Here is an 18098-nt window from a genome sequence, read left to right as displayed (position 1 = left end):
GGGTGCCCCTCTCGACCTTGAGAAACTCAGTAAGTCCCAGACTGGTGGAGAGCAGGGCCAGCCCTGGCTGCTTTCTACCCAGATTTCCCTTCGTCATTCCCAAGTGTAGAAAGGCCCTAATTACCACTGCATGTAAGTGGAAGTTTGCTTGGTTCACTTTGACCGAACTGAGCAGAGTTTAAACAGTATTACTATTATTATTACTTCAATGAAGAGTAAATGGCAGTATAGGTATAGTAAAGTCAGTATTGATCTCAGAAGTGTCAAGATCTAGCTTCATCCTGCCATGGACACCCACTTCCTGGGCTGGTTGTAAGCATCAAATAAACTAAGCCAAGAAAGGCCCTTTACAAAGCTTAAAGTGCTTTAAGCTAAAAGAGTAATTGTATCATTTTTAAAATAACGCATTTATATATGTATATATATAAATTTACGATTTATAATTATTAATATAATTTTATAGAAGAGGATTTATAACGCCATGGGGTGGGCACTCCCATTGGTTTCTCTCTTGGCTTTTTCAGTCATCTTAGCTAGAAAATTACACGACTGTGTAGCTGACTGCAAACTTAGCTCGGGTCTGCCTGGGTCTGCACCAGAAGCTTGCCTCTTTGGTCAGACTTGAGCCCTCCATGCCCTTGGCTCAGCCTTGGACAAGGCCGGGTATTTGCAAGTGAGGCACCGAGTAGTAGGGCTCCAGGTAGGGACCCATCATCCCTTCAGCAAGGAAGGGCTCCCTGCCCATTCACATGGGATCTCCAAGATCAGCTAGACAGAGGTCTCGCTTAAGAATACCAGAGTGGTCAGTGGGTCCCTGAAGAACAAACGTGCTAATAATAGCAGCTCCTCCTTGGCAGACCTTAGTCCATTTCCTGAGTTAGTTCTGACTTAGCTCTGAGGTTTGCCCCCAAATAATAATGGCTACATTTATAGGGAACCGACCGGGTACCAGGCGCTGTGCGAAAGTGCTTTACCAACGCTGCTCTGTTTGATCCCGCGGCAAGCCTGAGAGGTGGGTGCTCTTATCCCGCAAGAGGAAAAGCAAATGCTACGTGCCATGCTCAGGGCGGGGGGCCAGATCCACCTCGGGTCCCCCTGGAGCCCGGCCTGACGCTCTGCCCGTTCCCAGCCTCACCCACCTTTTTTCCCGGTCTCGGGTTTCTCCTGCTGGGAGACGGACACGGATGGAGAAGGGGGTTTCTTCTCCGCTGCGTCTTCCTCTCCCTTCCCCCTCTCGCTGAGGGGCACGGGTGGTGGCTGAAGGTCCCCGCCGTCCTTGCTCCCGAGTAGCTTCTCGCCGGCATCCTGCTCGGGTTTTGCCGCCCTCCTGGACAGGATCTCGGCCAAGAAGGGCCTTCCTATTTTGGAAAGAGGAGAGGACGGAGGGGTCTGACTGGCGGGCTTGGGGGCCAGGGCCGGCTTCTGCGGCAGGGGTGACTTAGGCCCCGGCTTGTCGTGGTCCAGAGAGGGGCTGCGGCTCCCGGGGAGCAGGGGGGCGGCCGGAGCCGGCTGGCGGCCGGGCTCGGGGGCGCTGTCGGGAGAGTCTCTCAGAGGCACGGGCTCATCCTTTCTCTCTTGGGCAGGGGACGGGTTCCCTTGGACAGCTTCTTGGTCCCCGTCCTTGCTCTTCAGAACGGGAGCTGCCCCGTCAAAATTGTCCCCCGCGCTGTGCCTCTTCTTCTTCTTGGACTGCTCGGCTTGCTGGTCACAGTGAAAGCGCAAGGAGTAGTTGGTCCTGCGGAGCTTTATCCCGAAAGGCGCCGCGCTCTCCTCTCCGCTCGGGAGCCCGACTTCGGCCTTCTCCGAGCCGGCCTCACTTTCGGAGGCCGCGGCCCCCTCGGGCTGGGCCAGCGGGGAGCTGGGGACGAGGAAAGATGGAAGGTCTTTGGCAAATTTGCATCCCTCCGCGGGGTCGGCCGCGGGCGTCCCAGTCCTCTCGGGAGCTTTTTGGTGTCCGGGATTAGCAGCGGCGGGAGGAGGCGGGCCCTCCGGCCTCTCGCTGGGCCCCGGCCCAGGCTTGTTCCGAAGGGTTTCGGCGTTCTGCTTTTGGCCTTCGGCGCCTCCGTCGGAGAACTTCTGCCAAGCGGGCGTGATGGAAAATTTCGCGTTTGCTGACAAGGTTTTCCTGAGGTTCCCCCGGGAGTCGCGCCGGCCTTGGGCCACGCTCTCGCCGCTCTGCCTCGGCGGCTCCCGGTCGCCGCCCTGGCCGTTGTCGGCGGTCTTGAGGATCCTGGAGCGGATGGATTCCCATTCCGCCGGGGCAGCCCTGGCGCCGGCCGCCTCCTGAGGAAGCCTGGCCCGGCCGCCCGCCGCCCGCGCCTCCGGAGGGCCCCGGACCGAGCTTTCTGGAGCGCTAACATCCGCCAGCTTCTTCTCTTCCGACAGGCCCAGGAGAGTCTTGCAGGCCGAGTCCTTGATCTGGTGCAGGTTGACGGCCGGCCCACACAGCTGTGCTCCGGTGACCAGGATGGCCGTGTGGGGGATGCTGAGAGAAGAAGGGAGGGGATGCGGGGCCTGACCGGGCTGCGCGGCCTCGGGCTCCGGGGCCACGCCCGGAAGCCTCGCTTCCTTCCCGGGAGTCACTGGGCTCAGGTTGACCTTGGGAAACAGGATTTGTTTTCCCCCTGATGACACCTGGAATGTGTACGGCCTGGGCATGGTCTGCCTCTCCTCCATCTCTTGCCACCTCAGCTCCTCTCCTCTTGGGTCCCTCTTCAGGCTGACGGCTTCCTTCTTCTCCACCTGAGCCGGCTCCTCCTGGGGCCACTTCTTCTCTTTGAGAGGATGTCCCTGCCGGGTTCCCTCCTCTGGGAGCCGAGGGCTGCCTCCCGTTGGCTGCCTGTCCCTTTGCAGGCCCCCAAAGTCTTTTTCTCGGCCTTCATGCTCGGGCCGCTTTTCGGAGTGGCCCGGTGCTTGGCTCTCCAGGCAGCGTTCTGCTTCCGACTGCCTCGGTGTCTCCGGGCCTTGGGGAGGCTTCTGAGGGCCTTGGGTGTCCTGCTCCCGGCCCGCCTCCCTTGGCTGCAGCCCATGCTCCCTTTCTCTGGTCGGGAGCTGCTTCTCTGCCTCTTGCTTGCTCTGCTTTCCTACCCCTAAGTCTTGTCTTTTGGGCTCCCCTAGTAATTTCCTTTCGTCTAACGGTCTCTCCTTTTCAGCTTCTTGTCTCTCGAGCTCATCTGTCTCCTCCAGCGCCTTCCCTTCCTCCTCCTGCCCTTGCTCTTCAGGCTCCTGCTGCTTCTGTTCAGTCCCCTCTCGACTCCAGAGCTCTGGCACTAACGGGGCTTCTTCTGCCTCCTTTGGTGGCTCAGCTTCCTCCCCGGGCGCTTCCTCAGTCTGTGCTGCCTCTGGCTCTTGCTTCCTCTGTTCTTGGAGGCCCTCTTGTCTCTGGAGCTCCTCCAGGGGCTTCTCTGCCTCTTGCCGCCCAGAGGTTCGCTCCTCAGTCTCCAAGCTTTTCCCCCCCTCCAGCTCCTGCTTTGCCTCTTTTGGGCCACTTTCCTCCGGCTCTTCAGGCCCTTGCCTCTCCTCTTCCTGTAGCTTCTGGCCTTCTGGAGGCTGCCGTTTTTCTTCCTCTTTCTCCTCCAGAAGAGGTTTTTGATTCTCTTCCCTAAGCCTCCTCTCTACTTCCTGAAGCCTTTGCTCTTCTAGGCGCTTCTTTTCTGCCCTTTGCCTTCTATATTCAGCCTCAAGATGTCTCCAGTATTCCTCTTGCTGTCTTTTTTCTTCTTCAGAATCAAGTGGTTGGAGTTCTTCTTCAGGCCAAGTTTGTTTTTCTTCCTCAGAGTGTCCATTCTGGTCTAGAGACAGCTGACTCTCAAAGCTTTCTTGATCATTTTGTTGGTCCTAACATCAAAGAGAGAAACAGAATTAGCTCCTTCAAAATGGCTTTTATTCCAATTTCTTTTACAGATAATGAGTATTTACGATAGTTTTAACTCAAGGGATAAGGGTTGATTTGTATAGAGTCATGAAGGGCAATATGGTGTAGTTGTAGAGTGCTCACATCTTGCCTCTGACACACGTTCTGGTTGTATGAGCAAAGGATCCGTTGCTTTAATTTCCAAATTCCAAGCAACCCAAAGATAATTTCTTTTCCTAATCTGGAAAAAACTATGGTGTTTCCAGGAAAATCCCATGATCTTTCCTTAAACACACCAAACAAATGGGCCAGGAGCTTTCAGCATGGACTGGTCTTTTGATTATTTTTTTCAAGACCCATTTAATGTCAGAAACACATCTTGACTCCTGCTAATCAGCATCGCGGGAGGAAGTTTCCACGATATAAGATAAAAATCACAGGCCAGATCAAAGCCTATTAAGTCAAGCCTTTCACCTTCTCTAGCCCACCACAAAAAGTGGTTAGCGACAGGCCATAGAAAAATGAGTGGTAGGAGCTGGAGCAAAATCCTTTACTACAAATAAAGACTTCTGTGCAGCAACAAGGAGAAAAGAAACTTGGAGATGGCCGAAGACAGGATTTCTACTTGTAGTCCAGCTAGGCATAGATAAAGGGGATGGCCCTGTCAGGTGTGGGTCAGCTCAGCCTCAAGGGAAGCCCTTTCTCCTAGCCAAGTTCTCCTGCCTGCCCTATCCTGTGAAAATTGGAGATGGAAGCCCTTATCATGTGCAGTTTGATGAAAGTGCATCTGTGAACCAGCAGGAGCACCCCCATACCTTGGACAGTCTCCTGTGCTTCTTGGACACCCTTTGGTTCTTTGGCTTCACGGCCAGTTTGTGCTTTGCTGCGCTGTTGTCCAGGCGGGCAATGGCCCGAGGAATGGCGTCCAGGTTAACGCTTTCAATGGTCCCAGCAGAGGAGAAATGTCTCTTTGGCCGAGATGATTTCACAGGAGCAGCCTGTATGTCAGGATGAAAAACAGAAGTCAGGATTTGAAAAGAGCTCTGAGATTTTATAAGCTCTAGTAGAGAACATAAGTGACAGAAAAAAGTTCTCCAACCAAGATTTATTTTTTAAAAGGATCCAAACTCAGTGTCTTTGGTAGAGGTGACCTTGGCTGGGCCTCTTAGTTAATCAGCAAAGTTCTCTGCTCTGATCAGAGACACTGGGAGAGGAGGAAGAAAATGTTTATTCAGATATCACTTATCTAAAGAGCAGGTACACGATCAATTTAATGTCATTAAATAATTGTGTGATATAACCATTTGAGAATATAAATTTTCAAAATTTATTTTTTAAAAAATAATTTAGAGGATCCAAGAATCATATATAGAAGTATTTATTTGTTGTTTAGTCATTTCAGTCATGTCTGACTCTTTGTTACCCCATTTGGGGTTTTCTTGGCAAAGAAACTGGAGTAGTTTGCTATTTCCTTCTCATCCTCATTTTACAGTTGAAGAAACTATGACTAAATGACTTGCCCAGAGTCACTAAGTATCTCCCACCAGATAAGTCTACCTAACTCCAGATCTGGTGTTCTTATCTACTGTGCCGCCTGGCTGTCCCCCAAGTAGTTAGTTGCTCTTTCTGGAATGGCAAAGAACTGAAAACTCAGGTGCACCCATTAATTGGAGAATTGCTGAACAAATTCTGGTAGATGGATGTTAAGGAGTATTATACACTATGAGAAAAATGATGAAGGAGAAGGTTTCAGAGAAACCTAGGAAGACCTATGTGAACTGATACAGAGAGAAATGGGCTGAATGAGAACAAGTTATGTGGTCACAACTATAGTGTCAATAAAGACAATTTTTGAGAGACTTAAGAACTCTAATCAACATAATGACCAGTCATGATTCCAAGTAGCTGATTTTGGTGAAGCATGTTATTTACCTATTGGAAGAGGTGATGGAGTTGGGATTCAGAATAAACCATATTTTTTGGACATGGCCACTGGAAATATATTTTACTAACTATACATTATTTGTTCTTTTCTTTTTTTTTCTTTTTTCTTTTTCCAGTGGGGTGGGGAGGTCACAGTTAGGAAGAAGAGAAAATAGATTTTTGTTGCTCAGGTGAGAGCAAAGACTCAGATTTTTTTTTTTTTTTTTTTTTTCTGATAATTTTTAAATTTTTTTTTTTTATTATATATATATATATATATTTTATAATATTATCCCTTGTATTCATTTTTCCAAATTACCCCCCCTCCCTTATTCCCTCCCCCCGACGACAGGCAATACCATACATTTTACATGTGTTACAATATAGTCTAAGTACAATACATGTGTGTGAATATCATTTTCTTGTTGCACAATAAACATTAGAATCCGAAGGTACATGCAACCTGGGCAGACAGATATTAGTGCTAACAATTTACATTCCCCTCCCAGTGTTTCTTCTCTGGGTGTATCTACCTCTGTCCATCATTGATCAACTGGAAGTGAGTTGGATCTTCTTTATGTTGAAGATTTCCACTTCCATCAGAATACATCCTCATACAGTATCGTTGTTGAAGTATATAGTGATCTTCTGGTTCTGCTCATTTCACTCAGCATCAGTTGATTTAAGTCTCTCCAACCCTCTCTGTATTCCTCCTGCTGGTCATTTCTTACAGAGCAATAATATTCCATAACCTTCATATACCACAATTTACCCAACCATTCTCCAACTGATGGACATCCATTCATCTTCCAGTTTCTAGCTACAACAAAAAGAGCTGCCACAAACATTTTGGCACATATATGTCTCTTTCCGCTCTTTAGTATTTCTTTGGGATATAATCCCAGTAGTAGCGCTGCTGGGTCAAAGGGTATGCACAGTTTGATAACTTTTTGGGCATAATTCCAGATTGCTCTCCAGAATGGCTGGATTCTTTCACAACTCCACCAGCAATGTATTAGTGTCCCAATTTCCCCACATCCCCTCCAACATTTGTCATTATTTGTTCCTGTCATCTTAGCCAATCTGACAGGTGTGTAGTGGTATCTCAGAGTGGTCTTAATTTGCATTTCTCTGATCAGTAGTGATTTGGAACACTCTTTCATGTGAGTGGATATAGTTTCAATTTCTTCCTCTGAGAATTGTCTGTTCATATCCTTTGACCATTTATCAATTGGAGAATGGTTTGGTTTCTTATAAATTATGGTCAGTTCTCTATATATTTTGGAAATGAGACCTTTGTCAGAACCTTTGTTTTTAAAAATATTTTCCCAATTTGTTACTTCCCTTCTAATCTTGTTTGCATTAGTATTATTTGTACAGAAACTTTTTAGTTTGATGTAATCAAAATCTTCTATTTTGTGATCAATAATGATCTCTAGTTCTCCTCTGGTCATAAATTCCTTCCTCCTCCACAAGTCTGAGAGGTAGATTATCCTCTGTTCCTCTAATCTATTTATTATCTCCCTCTTTATGCCTAAATCATGGACCCATTTTGATCTTATCTTGGTATATGGTGTTAAGTGTGGATCCATATCTAATTTCTGCCATACTAATTTCCAGTTTTCCCAACAGTTTTTTCCGAATAATGAATTTTTATCCCTAATGTTGGAATCTTTGGGTTTGTCAAAGATTAGATTGCTATAGATGTACCCTTTTTTGTCCTTTGTATCTAATCTGTTCCACTGATCTACCGGTCTATTTCTTAGCCAATACCAAATGGTTTTGGTGACTGCTGCTATATAATATAGCTTTAGATCAGGTACACTTAGACCACCTTCCTCTGAGTTTTTTTTCATTAGTTCCCTTGCAATTCTTGACCTTTTATTCTTCCATATGAATTTTGTTGTTATTTTTTCTAGGTCATTAAAATAGTTTCTTGGGAGTCTGATTGGTATAGCACTAAATAAATAGATTAGTTTGGGGAGTATTGTCATCTTTATTATATTCGCTCGGCCTATCCAAGAGCACTGAATGTCTTTCCAATTATTTAAATCTGATTTTATTTTTGTGGCAAGTGTTTTGTAATTTTTCTCATATAATTCCTGACTTTTCTTTGGTAGATGGATTCCCAAATATTTTATACTATCAACATTTGTTTGGAATGGAATTTCTCTTTGTATCTCTTGCTGTTGCATTTTGTTAGTGATATATAAAAATGCCGAGGATTTATGTGGATTTATTTTGTATCCTGCCACTTTGCTGAAATTTTGAATTATTTCTAGTAGCTTTTTAGCAGAGTCTTTGGGGTTCTCTAAGTATACCATCATGTCATCTGCAAAAAGTGATAGTTTAATTTCCTCATTTCCTACTCTAATTCCTTGAATCTCTTTCTCGGCTCTTATTGCCGAGGCTAGCGTTTCTAGTACTATATTGAATAGTAATGGTGATAGTGGGCAACCTTGTTTCACTCCTGATCTTACTGGGAAAGGTTGCAGTTTATTTCTATTGCATATTATGCTTACTGACGGTCTTAAATATATACTCCTGATTATTCTAAGGAATAATCCATTTATTCCTATACTCTCAAGAGTTTTTAGTAGGAATGGATGTTGGATTTTGTCAAATGCTTTTTCTGCATCTATTGAGATGATCATATGGTTCTTATTAATTTGATTATTAATATGGTCAATTATATTAATAGTTTTCCTAATATTAAACCAGCCCTGCATTCCTGGAATAAATCCTACTTGATCATAGTGTATTATCTTGGAGATGATTTTCTGAAGTCTTTTTGCTAATATCTTATTTAAGATTTTAGCATCAATATTCATTAAGGAGATTGGTCTATAATTTTCTTTCTCAGTTTTCGATCTACCAGGTTTAGGTATCAGTACCATGTCTGTGTCATAAAAGGAATTTGGTAGGACTCCTTCATCCCCTATTTTTTCAAATAATTTATATAACATTGGGGCTAATTGTTCTTTAAATGTTTGGTAGAATTCACATGTGAATCCATCTGGCCCTGGGGATTTTTTCCTGGGGAGTTGATTAATAGCTTGTTCTATTTCTTTTTCTGAAATGGGACTATTTAAGCAATTTATCTCCTCCTCTGTTAATCTAGGGAGCCTATATTTTTGGAGGAAGTCATCCATTTCATTTAAGTTATCAAATTTATTGGCATAAAGTTGGGCAAAGTAACTCCTTATTATTTCTCTAATTTCCTCTTCATTGGTGGAAAGATCCCCCTTTTCATTTGTAAGACTATCAATTTGATTTTCCTCTTTCTTTTTTTTGATCAAATTTACCAAAGGTTTATCTATTTTATTGGCTTTTTCATAAAACCAACTCTTGGTTTTATTTATTAATTCAATAGTTTTTTTACTTTCAATTTTATTGATTTCTCCTTTTAATTTTTGTATTTCGAGTTTAATTTTTGGTTGGGGGTTTATAATTTGGTCTTTTTCTAGCCTTTTAAGTTGTAAGCCCAATTCGTTAATCTTCTCTTTCTCAATTTTCTTCAAATAAGCCTCTAAAGATATAAAATTTCCCCTTATTACCGCTTTAGCTGCATCCCAGAGATTTTGATATGATGTCTCATCATTATCATTATCTTGGGTGAAATTGTTAATTGTTTCTATAATTTGCTCTTTCACCCAGTCATTCTTTAAGATGAGATTATTCAGTTTCCAATTACTTTTTGGTCTATTTACCCCTAACTTTTTACTGAATGTAGCTTTTATTGCATTGTGATCTGAGAAGAAGGCATTTATTATTTCTGCCTTCCTACATTTAATTTTGAGATCTTTATGTCCTAGTATATGGTCAATTTTTGTATAGGATCCATGAACTGCTGAGAAGAAAGTATATTCCTTCCTATTGCCATTCAGTTTTCTCCAAAGGTCTATCATACCTAGTTTTTCTAATGTTCTATTTACTTTTTTAATTTCTTTCTTGTTTGTTTTGTGGTTTGATTTGTCTAAATCTGAGAGTGCAAGGTTGAGATCTCCCACTATTATAGTTTTACTGTCTATTTCTTCTTGCAGTTCTCTTAACTTTTCCTTTAGAAAGTTAGATGCTATACCACTTGGTGCATATATGTTTAGTATTGATATGGCTTCATTATTTATGCTACCTTTCAGCAGGATATAGTTTCCTTCCTTATCTTTTTTAACGAGATCTACTTCTGCTTTTGCTTGATCTGAGATAAGGATAGCTACCCCTGCTTTTTTGGCTTTACCTGAAGCATAATAGGCTCTGTTCCAACCTTTTACCTTTACTCTGTATGTATCTCCCTGCTTTAAGTGTGTTTCCTGTAGGCAACATATTGTAGGGTTCTGCTTTTTGATCCAATCTACTATCCGTCTCCGTTTGATGGGATCGTTCATCCCATTTACATTTACAGTTAAAATTACTAATTCTGTATTTCCTGCCATCGTATTATCCCCAGATTATGCTTTTTTCCCTTGACCCCCCTGATCCCCCTCCCCGATATTTAATTTACAGACCCCCCTTGTGACGCGCAACCCTCCCTCTTTTTTTTTTTTTTTTTTAGGATCCCTCCCCCCTCCCTCCAAGTCCCTTCACTTATTCCCCTTTTCCTTTTCCCTTTTCCTCTCCCCCCTTTTAATGAGGTGAGAGAAAATTCTCTGAAAAACAAATATGTTAATTATTTACTCTTTGAGCCTCTTCTGATGAGAGTAAGATTCACACAATGATTCTCCCCCTCACTAAGTTCCCTCAGATATGGTGTATTTTCTATGTCTCTTCCTGGGATGTAGTTTCCCTCTTTTTATCACTTCTTCCCCTTTTTCTGAACCGACCTCCTTCCCTTTACTACACCCCCCTTTTTTTCTTTTATATCAGTAAAATCAAATTATCCTTGAGTATTTTTTATATACCCACAACAGAGTTACATTTCTCAAGGGTTCTGTGTACCTTTTTCTGTTTCTCTTCAGTCTTGTGGATGTAGATCAAATTTTTTGTTTAAGTCTGGTTTTTTTCTTAGAAACATATAGAATTCCTCTGTTTCATTGAATGACCATCTTCTTCCGTGGAAAAAGATGCTAAACTTAGCTGGGTAGTTCATTCTTGGTTGCAGTCCTTGATCTTTTGCCTTACGGAATATCAGGTTCCAGGCCCTTCTATCTTTTAATGTGGAGGCAGCCAGATCTTGGGTGACCCTTATTGTGGCACCTTGGTATTTAAATTGTTTTTTTCTAGCTGCTTGCAGGATTTTCTCCTTTGTGTGGTAATTCTGCAGCTTAGCCACAATATTCCGTGGTGTTCTTTTTTTAGGGTCTATTTCAGAAGGAGTTCGATGAATTCTTTCCACATCTACTTTCCCTTCTGTTTCTATTATCTCTGGACAGTTCTCTTTGATAATTTCCTGTAAAATAGAATCTAGGCTCTTTTTTTGGTCATAGTTTTCTGGAAGTCCAATAATCCGCAGATTATCTCTCCTAGATCTATTTTCCAGGTCTATAGATTTTCCCAGTAAGTATTTGACGTTGTTCTCCAGCTTCTCATTTTTTTTGTTTTGTTTGACTGATTCTTGGGTTCTCTGTGAATCATTCATTTCTATTTGTTCCATCCTGACTTTTAAGGAGTTATTTTCTTCTTTCACAGTTTTTAGTTCTTTTTGTAAATGTCCAATTTCGTTTTTAAATGAATTATTTTGCTCTATTGAATTTTTTTCCATTTCCCTAATTTTTTTTTTTTGAGAATTATTTTCTTTTTCCAATTCAGAAATTCTATTTTCTTGAGACTTTTTTATCTTTTCCAATTCAGAAATCCTACTTTCCTGTGTTTTTTTAACCTTTTCTAATTCACTAATTTTGTTTCCCTGCATCTCCTGTGAATTCTTTATTTTTTCCAACTCCAATTTCAGGACGTTGTTATTCTCTATCATAACTTCCCTTTCCTTGCCCCATTTTTCTTCGATCTCCCTCAATTTCTTAAGAGCTTCTTCTAGGAGAGAGTTATGTGATGGGGGGCAGGAATCGTTCCCCTTTAGGTTATCTTCTGAATCTTTGCTGTTAACTTCCTCGGGGTTGGGTACCCGCTCTTTCTCTGTATAGAAGGAATCTATAGTTTTTCTAGCTTTTTTGCTCATACTTAAAAAATGTTTTGGGGTCTGTCTCTGGGGTAGGAAATTATTTACTTCTTTACCAGCTTCCTCCCAGACCGGATGGATGCAGCGGCCCCTGCGCCCGCGCTAAGAGAGAGCTCTGGGAGAGAGTTCCCCACCCCCTCCCTGGAAGTGCCTCAGAGGTGATTAGCACTACTGTGCTTCGAGGGCGTAGAATAGTGAAGACAGCAAGAAGCCCAGGCTATGTGTCCGGGTGGGGAGTGGGTGTCTGCAGCAGGTGACGTAAGAAGCCCCTGTGCTCAGACTGGAAGTGTCTGCCAGAAACCGTGGTCCCTAGTTCAAAGGTTCCGCTTCTCTGGGACTTCCTGGAGCTGAGTTCCACTCCCTCCAGCTAAGCTAGGCAGTGTGTGTTGCCTTGGGCCGTATCCACCCACTTGTCAGTCTCTTAACTATTCTCAGGAGGTAGCTGAGGCCACACCCCCTGGTGCCGTCTGCCGAGTCACCCCCAGGGTGGGGGGGGGGGGAAATCTAATCTGAGTTTTAAAATATTTTGGCTTTCTCTTCTGAACTGCTAAATAATTAGCAGAGAAGAGCTAACAGCCTGTGCCAGATTCCTTTACCTCAGTGGCTTCTCTGATCCCAGAGCCCCTCCCAGCGCAATGGGCGCAGTGTGCCCCTACCCCACCGTCTGTGCTGGTCTTTCTTATTCCTCCCCTGAGAACTGACCTTTCCTGTTGAAACTCCAGATTCTCTTCAGCTGGTAAGTCGTGCTTCCAGTCCTTGTGGTATCTATCAGTCCTGAGCTAATTTTGAGACTTAATTTATCTAATTGGTTGTGAGGGAGTGAGGACGTTCACTGAGTCGTGTGTTTCTTCTCCGCCATCTTGGCTCCGCCCCCCAAAGACTCAGATTTCAGGATTTATAGAAAATTGGTACTTAGAAAACTAGTTCAAGCAAGAGCATTATTACTTTGTGGCATAGCAATCAGGCAAAAAATAAATGTGCGTGTACATGAACACATAGGCAGAGTCATGGGAGATAGATATAGAGACAAGGATCTTGGTGGGAGTACACGCAGAGTGGGGTCCGAAAAGGGAAGTCCTTTTTTTCTTTTTGCTCAATATCTTATTTTTTCCCAATTACATGTAACGATAGTTTTCAACATCCATTTTTGTTAGACTTAGAGTTGCAAATTTTTCTTTCCCTTCCTTTTCCTCCTCTCACCAAGATATCAAGCAATTTGATTTAGATTATACATATATAATGATGTTAAACATATTTCCATATTAGTCTTGTTGTGAAAGAAAAAATCAGAACAAAAGGGAAAAACTATGAGGAAGGGGGAAAAAAAAGATAAAAAATAGTATGCTTTAGGAGCAGCTAGTTAGTATAGTGGATAGAGCACCTGAGTTCAAATCTAGTCTCAGATACTTAACACTTCCTAGCTGTGACCCTGGGCAAATCACTTAACCCCAATTGCCTCAGCAAAAAAAAAAAAAAAAAAACAAACAAAAAATAAATAAATAAATAAATAAATTTTGAAAAATAGTATGCTTTGATCTACATTATCTGTATAGTTCTCTCTGGATGCAGATGGCATTTTCTATCACGTGTTTATTGGACTTGTCTTGCATCATCATATTGCTGAAAAGTAATGTCTATCATAGTTGCTCATCACACAATGTTCTGTTACTGTGCACAGTATTCTGGTTCTTGAGAAGAGAAGCCTTAAACTTTAAAGATGGAACTTGGTTGAGAACAGGTAACCAATTCCAGATGAGGAAGGGAACATTCCTAATTAGACCCAGATGCAGTGAGAAAGTTCCTGGATCACTTATCTATGACAGATGCAGGTGACGAAGTTTCCTAATTGAGACCAGAAATTGATTAAGAGTTTGAGTTGGTAATTGGGGACTTGGGAATAGGTTTTGAGGAATAACCAGTGCAGTTGGCCCGAAGCTGTACTCAATCATGAGCTAAGATCTTTTACATGTTTGACACAAGGTCAGAAGGAGAGAAAGCAGTGGAAAAGCACAGGCTGTCTGTTTTTGCTTATATGTTTATGGCCATTAAGACCACTTAGTCTAAGTGACTTCACACTGGAGTCCTTTCATAACTACGTCAAAAATATATTTTCAAACATCACATTATCACCTTTGTTCATTCAAAAAAAATCAAACTTTAAAATGCATTTGGAGATCTGATCACAATTTGTTTTGGCGTTCTTGAAGCACAGCACTAAAATCTTTTGGGACAGAGCCTTGATGTGAGTAATTTTCCTTTTCAACACATTCCCTTCCTAGCACCCTTGTGCTACTCTCCCCCAAATCATAATGTTTATGTTCATGATGAGCCTGTGGTTCTCTGTAAAAAGTTTATCCCTTCATCTCTGCAAAAGAAGAATGAGATAAAAATTTAGGGTAAATATATTCATCTAATGATAAGCATGTTTAGTAAGCTTCTCCCAAAGGTGAGACACTTAATTCCAGAGTTCTTCCCTTCCAAAGGGAAGGCAGGTACTATTGATGAAACTATGAAATGGTCCAAGCTCTTGGATTTCAATTTGAAATGATGCAAAAAAAGTGACTAAACTAGTTTTTGCCTCTCTTATGCTCCCTCAAAGTCAAAGACAAAAGCAAAGGTCCAATATGTATCAAAATATTTTTAGCAAGGTTTCAGAATCCTCAGGCCTGACACCTGTGACCTCTACATCCTTATACACCTTTTTTGGAGGAATGAGAAGGAACCAGAAAACTTAAAACTATACTAACACTTTTGGTATATCCAGAATATTGGAGGAACCAGACTTTGGGACTTGCCTTGAGGCAAAGTTATCCCACTGGTGGTTAGAATCTGAGTAAATAAAATCTCACTTCACTCCATCACTTCTATCACCCTATTCTACTGTCTACCAGCTCCCATATCATTCTCTTTCCTTTCTCAAGGAGATCAATATGTGATTCATGAAAGTTTCTTAAGGGCAAGGACTGTCTTTTCCCTTTCTTTGTATTTCCAGTCCTTGGCACAGTGGTAGATATTTCATAAATGTTTGATTGGTTGATTTCTCTACATCCCAAATTCCAGCCCTTAATTACACTTTGGGATTTAAGTTTACAAAATGATGTCATTTTCTCCTTTTCTCCCCCATCTCCCTTACTCTCCCATCCTTAGTTTCCTAATTCATTCAAACTTTCACTCTACTTTAGCCATACCTAGTTAGATATATAGTCTTGATCCCATCATTACTCACCAGAATCCTAATCTTTTTACAATGTATGAAAAAATGTTCTAAATTATAGGTCCTTTGTAGTTGATTTGGGTATAAGTGTCAAAATGACTTAATTACTCAAAGTTGTTTTTATGATAGGTGTAAAATAATATCTCAAGGTTGTTTTAGTTTGCATTCCTCTACTCAATAATTTAGAGCACTTTTTCATATGACTATAAATTGTTTTGATTTCTTATTGGAAAAGTGCCTGTTCATCTTCTTTAACCATTTATCTAGGGAATGACTCATTCTAACAGATGACAAAGTTCGTCATATATTTGAGACAGGAGACCTTTATCTGAGCAACTATCTGTAAATACTTCTGCTTTCCTTCTGATTTTGGCTAGCTTTTTATTTATATAAAACCTTCTTAATTTAGTATAATTGAAATTATCCATTTTCTTCCTCCAGCTGCTCTTTATCTCTTGTTTTCATAAATTGCTCACCTATCCATAAGCCTGATGGGTAATATGTTCTTTGTTTTTCAAATTTTCTTGTAATCTATCTCTTTATATTGAGACCCAGTCTCTAACCAACAGTGGAGTAGCTCTGCCCCAGGGCAAGTCCCAATTCCTCCAGTATTCTGGGTGTACCAGAAGTCTTAATATAGTCTTAAGCGTTGAGATTTCCATATATCTATATCTTGTATTTATTTTGACCATATTTTGATAAATGGTGTAAGATTTGGCCTGTTCTCAGTTTCTGCCATTTTACTTTCCATTTTTCCCAAGTATTTTTACCAAATGATGAATACTTAAATTGTGTTATATGATCATGATGGAATACTAAGAAATGAAAATGTTATTCTGATAAGTCCAGAGACTTTACCAGAATGCCAAAGGGGTCCATGAACATTAAAAAGGCCTGCTGTATGCAGAAAATCTTGTACTTTAGTGGGGAAAAAAATGGAAGCCATCTATTGAGAGCTCCTCCCCAGGACCATAAAGCATCATCATGCTGTGCTCTTCTTCTTTGATTCAGTCTTGGGAGGTGAGAAGGCCTTTCTCTTTGCCCTTAGCCTCGTCTCCTTGATACCACCGATTCTAGGCTACTTTTGGAGCTTGCCTCTTAGATCATTCTCTCCTGCTTCATAATTTTTAATTCTCATTATTCTCTAGTTTCCTTTCAGTTGCCTACAGAAATATCCAAATTTCCCTTTTCTATTAAAAATCTTCGGAAGGTGAGAGAAAGTAAGGCTGAACTTAACAAAAACAGGAAGCTTAGCACATAAGGAAGGCTGAGGACCAAAAGGTCCCATGATGTCTCCCAGCTTCAGCACCATCCCTGGGGCCAGAGGGCAATCTAAGGCTGGGGATGGGGAGGGTGATTTCTGAGTGGCAGCTGTGCAACCAGTAACATTTTAGTGTGAGTTCTCCATTTCCCAGTTACTTTTCCATATTTATCCATGAAAAACAGGATCTAGGCTAATCATAGGTTATAAGTTAGTATTCAGTAAACATGGCAAATAAAAACTCCCATGTTATCTCTGGCTTCCGAACTTTCCAAATCTGTAACTATCATTTTTGATTCAATTTAAATGAATTAAGTCTCCCATTTCCATTCTTTTCCTAAGAGGAGAGTAAAAAAGAACTGAGAAATCAGCTCTCAAAAAAAGTTCACCAAAAGACTGAACTTGTAAAAAAGGCAGACATCGATGCTTATAGCTAAGCAAAATTGATTTGATTTTGAGATGAGTAAACTCAGCCTTTTGTCATGTACTGGCCATTTTTTAGAGCACTTCATCTTCAAAAATAAACTTTAAAGGCTCATTTGTCGAAGGGTCAGACAGTAACCACTGTGTACAGTCTCTTAAGCCCGGAGCCTTTGCCTGGATCCCTGGGAAGACGGGAAGGGTCACCATTGCAGACATGACTCTAAAGAGAGCAGGACCCCCAGTTTCTCCACAAGCCTCAGTTGACTCCTGCTGTGAAATTCACAGATTTGAAATGAAAGCTAAAAAAGGGGACACGTTGGGAAAGGGAAAGACCAAATAAATCTGGAGGCTAAAGAAAAAAGACAGTCTTTTTGAACTGCAGGAACCTTCATATACATTGAACAGCTGTGGCAAGTGACTTTTTATCTTAATGAAGCATGTCAACCTTTTTTGAAAATTATCTGTGTCAACCTCCAAATTCAGGCATGCTGGGAGTCTCGGTTTTCCAGAGCAGGGTCCAGTTTCATCAAGCACACATTGTCATGGAAACAGATTCTGTAACATCTGTTACTGCTGACTTATCAGTGTATCTTTAAGGCCATGTGGTTGCACTTTGGAGAGACTTAAAGCCATAAATGGAACATAAAATTAGCAAGTGGAAAAGTGGGGAAAATCAATAGCAAATGATTACAGAAGAAAAACAAAATAGAAAAGTTAAAACGAACAGAAGCATATTGTATTACCTTCTCCTCCATTTCACTCCCTGTTCCAGGCAAATTCAAAGGGCTTAAGGAAGTTGAAGTATCACTGGACTAGGAAAACAATAAGATTACAGAAGTTAGATGTTGGGACATAAAGAACCTGGCTAAAAACTTAATAAAAGATGACATTTATTCTGTCTCTTGGTAGACCCATGTCTGTATTCTATTATTTCTTTTTCTATTTTTTGTACTCAATGTATCAAAGGAACTCAGCAAGGCTATTTGGAAACAGAAGGTTAAAGTCTTCTAGTCCAATCCAAATATGAGGGGAAATTTGTAGATATAGTACAAATGTTTATTAACTTTTATGTAATTTTGTTTTATGTGAATCACTGTCCTAGACTGTAAGGAGATACAAAGCCTGCCTGCCTATCTATCTATCTATCTATCTATCTATCTATCTATCTGTCTATCTATCTATCTATCTATCTATCTATCTATCTATTTCAAAGCCTATTTAAACAAAACAGAATTCTTAGTATCAACCCCAGGAGGGGTTTCTCACATGTCCACAATATTGGGGAATTCATTACTTTCTGGGGTAGTCCATT

At 41.6% G+C, this 18098-nt stretch overlaps 1 protein-coding gene across 3 annotated transcripts in view; it reads right to left on the bottom strand.

Moving 5' to 3' along the window:
• Nucleotides 1-18098, bottom strand: part of CRACD (capping protein inhibiting regulator of actin dynamics) — a 265993-nt gene that overhangs the window by 13595 nt on the left and 234300 nt on the right. For all 3 annotated transcript variants that reach the window (XM_074276139.1, XM_074276140.1, XM_074276141.1), the window contains exons 6-8: nucleotides 17530-17598; nucleotides 4669-4851; nucleotides 1140-3837 (exon numbers count right to left, since the gene is read on the bottom strand). In XM_074276139.1, the coding sequence (XP_074132240.1) occupies nucleotides 1140-3837; nucleotides 4669-4851; nucleotides 17530-17598 (2950 nt within the window). The remainder of the gene's footprint in view (nucleotides 1-1139; nucleotides 3838-4668; nucleotides 4852-17529; nucleotides 17599-18098) is intronic.

Source organism: Sminthopsis crassicaudata, chromosome 6 (genome assembly GCF_048593235.1).
Source record: "Sminthopsis crassicaudata isolate SCR6 chromosome 6, ASM4859323v1, whole genome shotgun sequence".
Classification (NCBI taxonomy): Eukaryota; Metazoa; Chordata; class Mammalia; order Dasyuromorphia; family Dasyuridae; genus Sminthopsis; species Sminthopsis crassicaudata.
The sequence above is the reverse complement of the archived record's forward strand: the minus strand, read 5'-3'. Positions and strand labels throughout refer to the sequence as shown.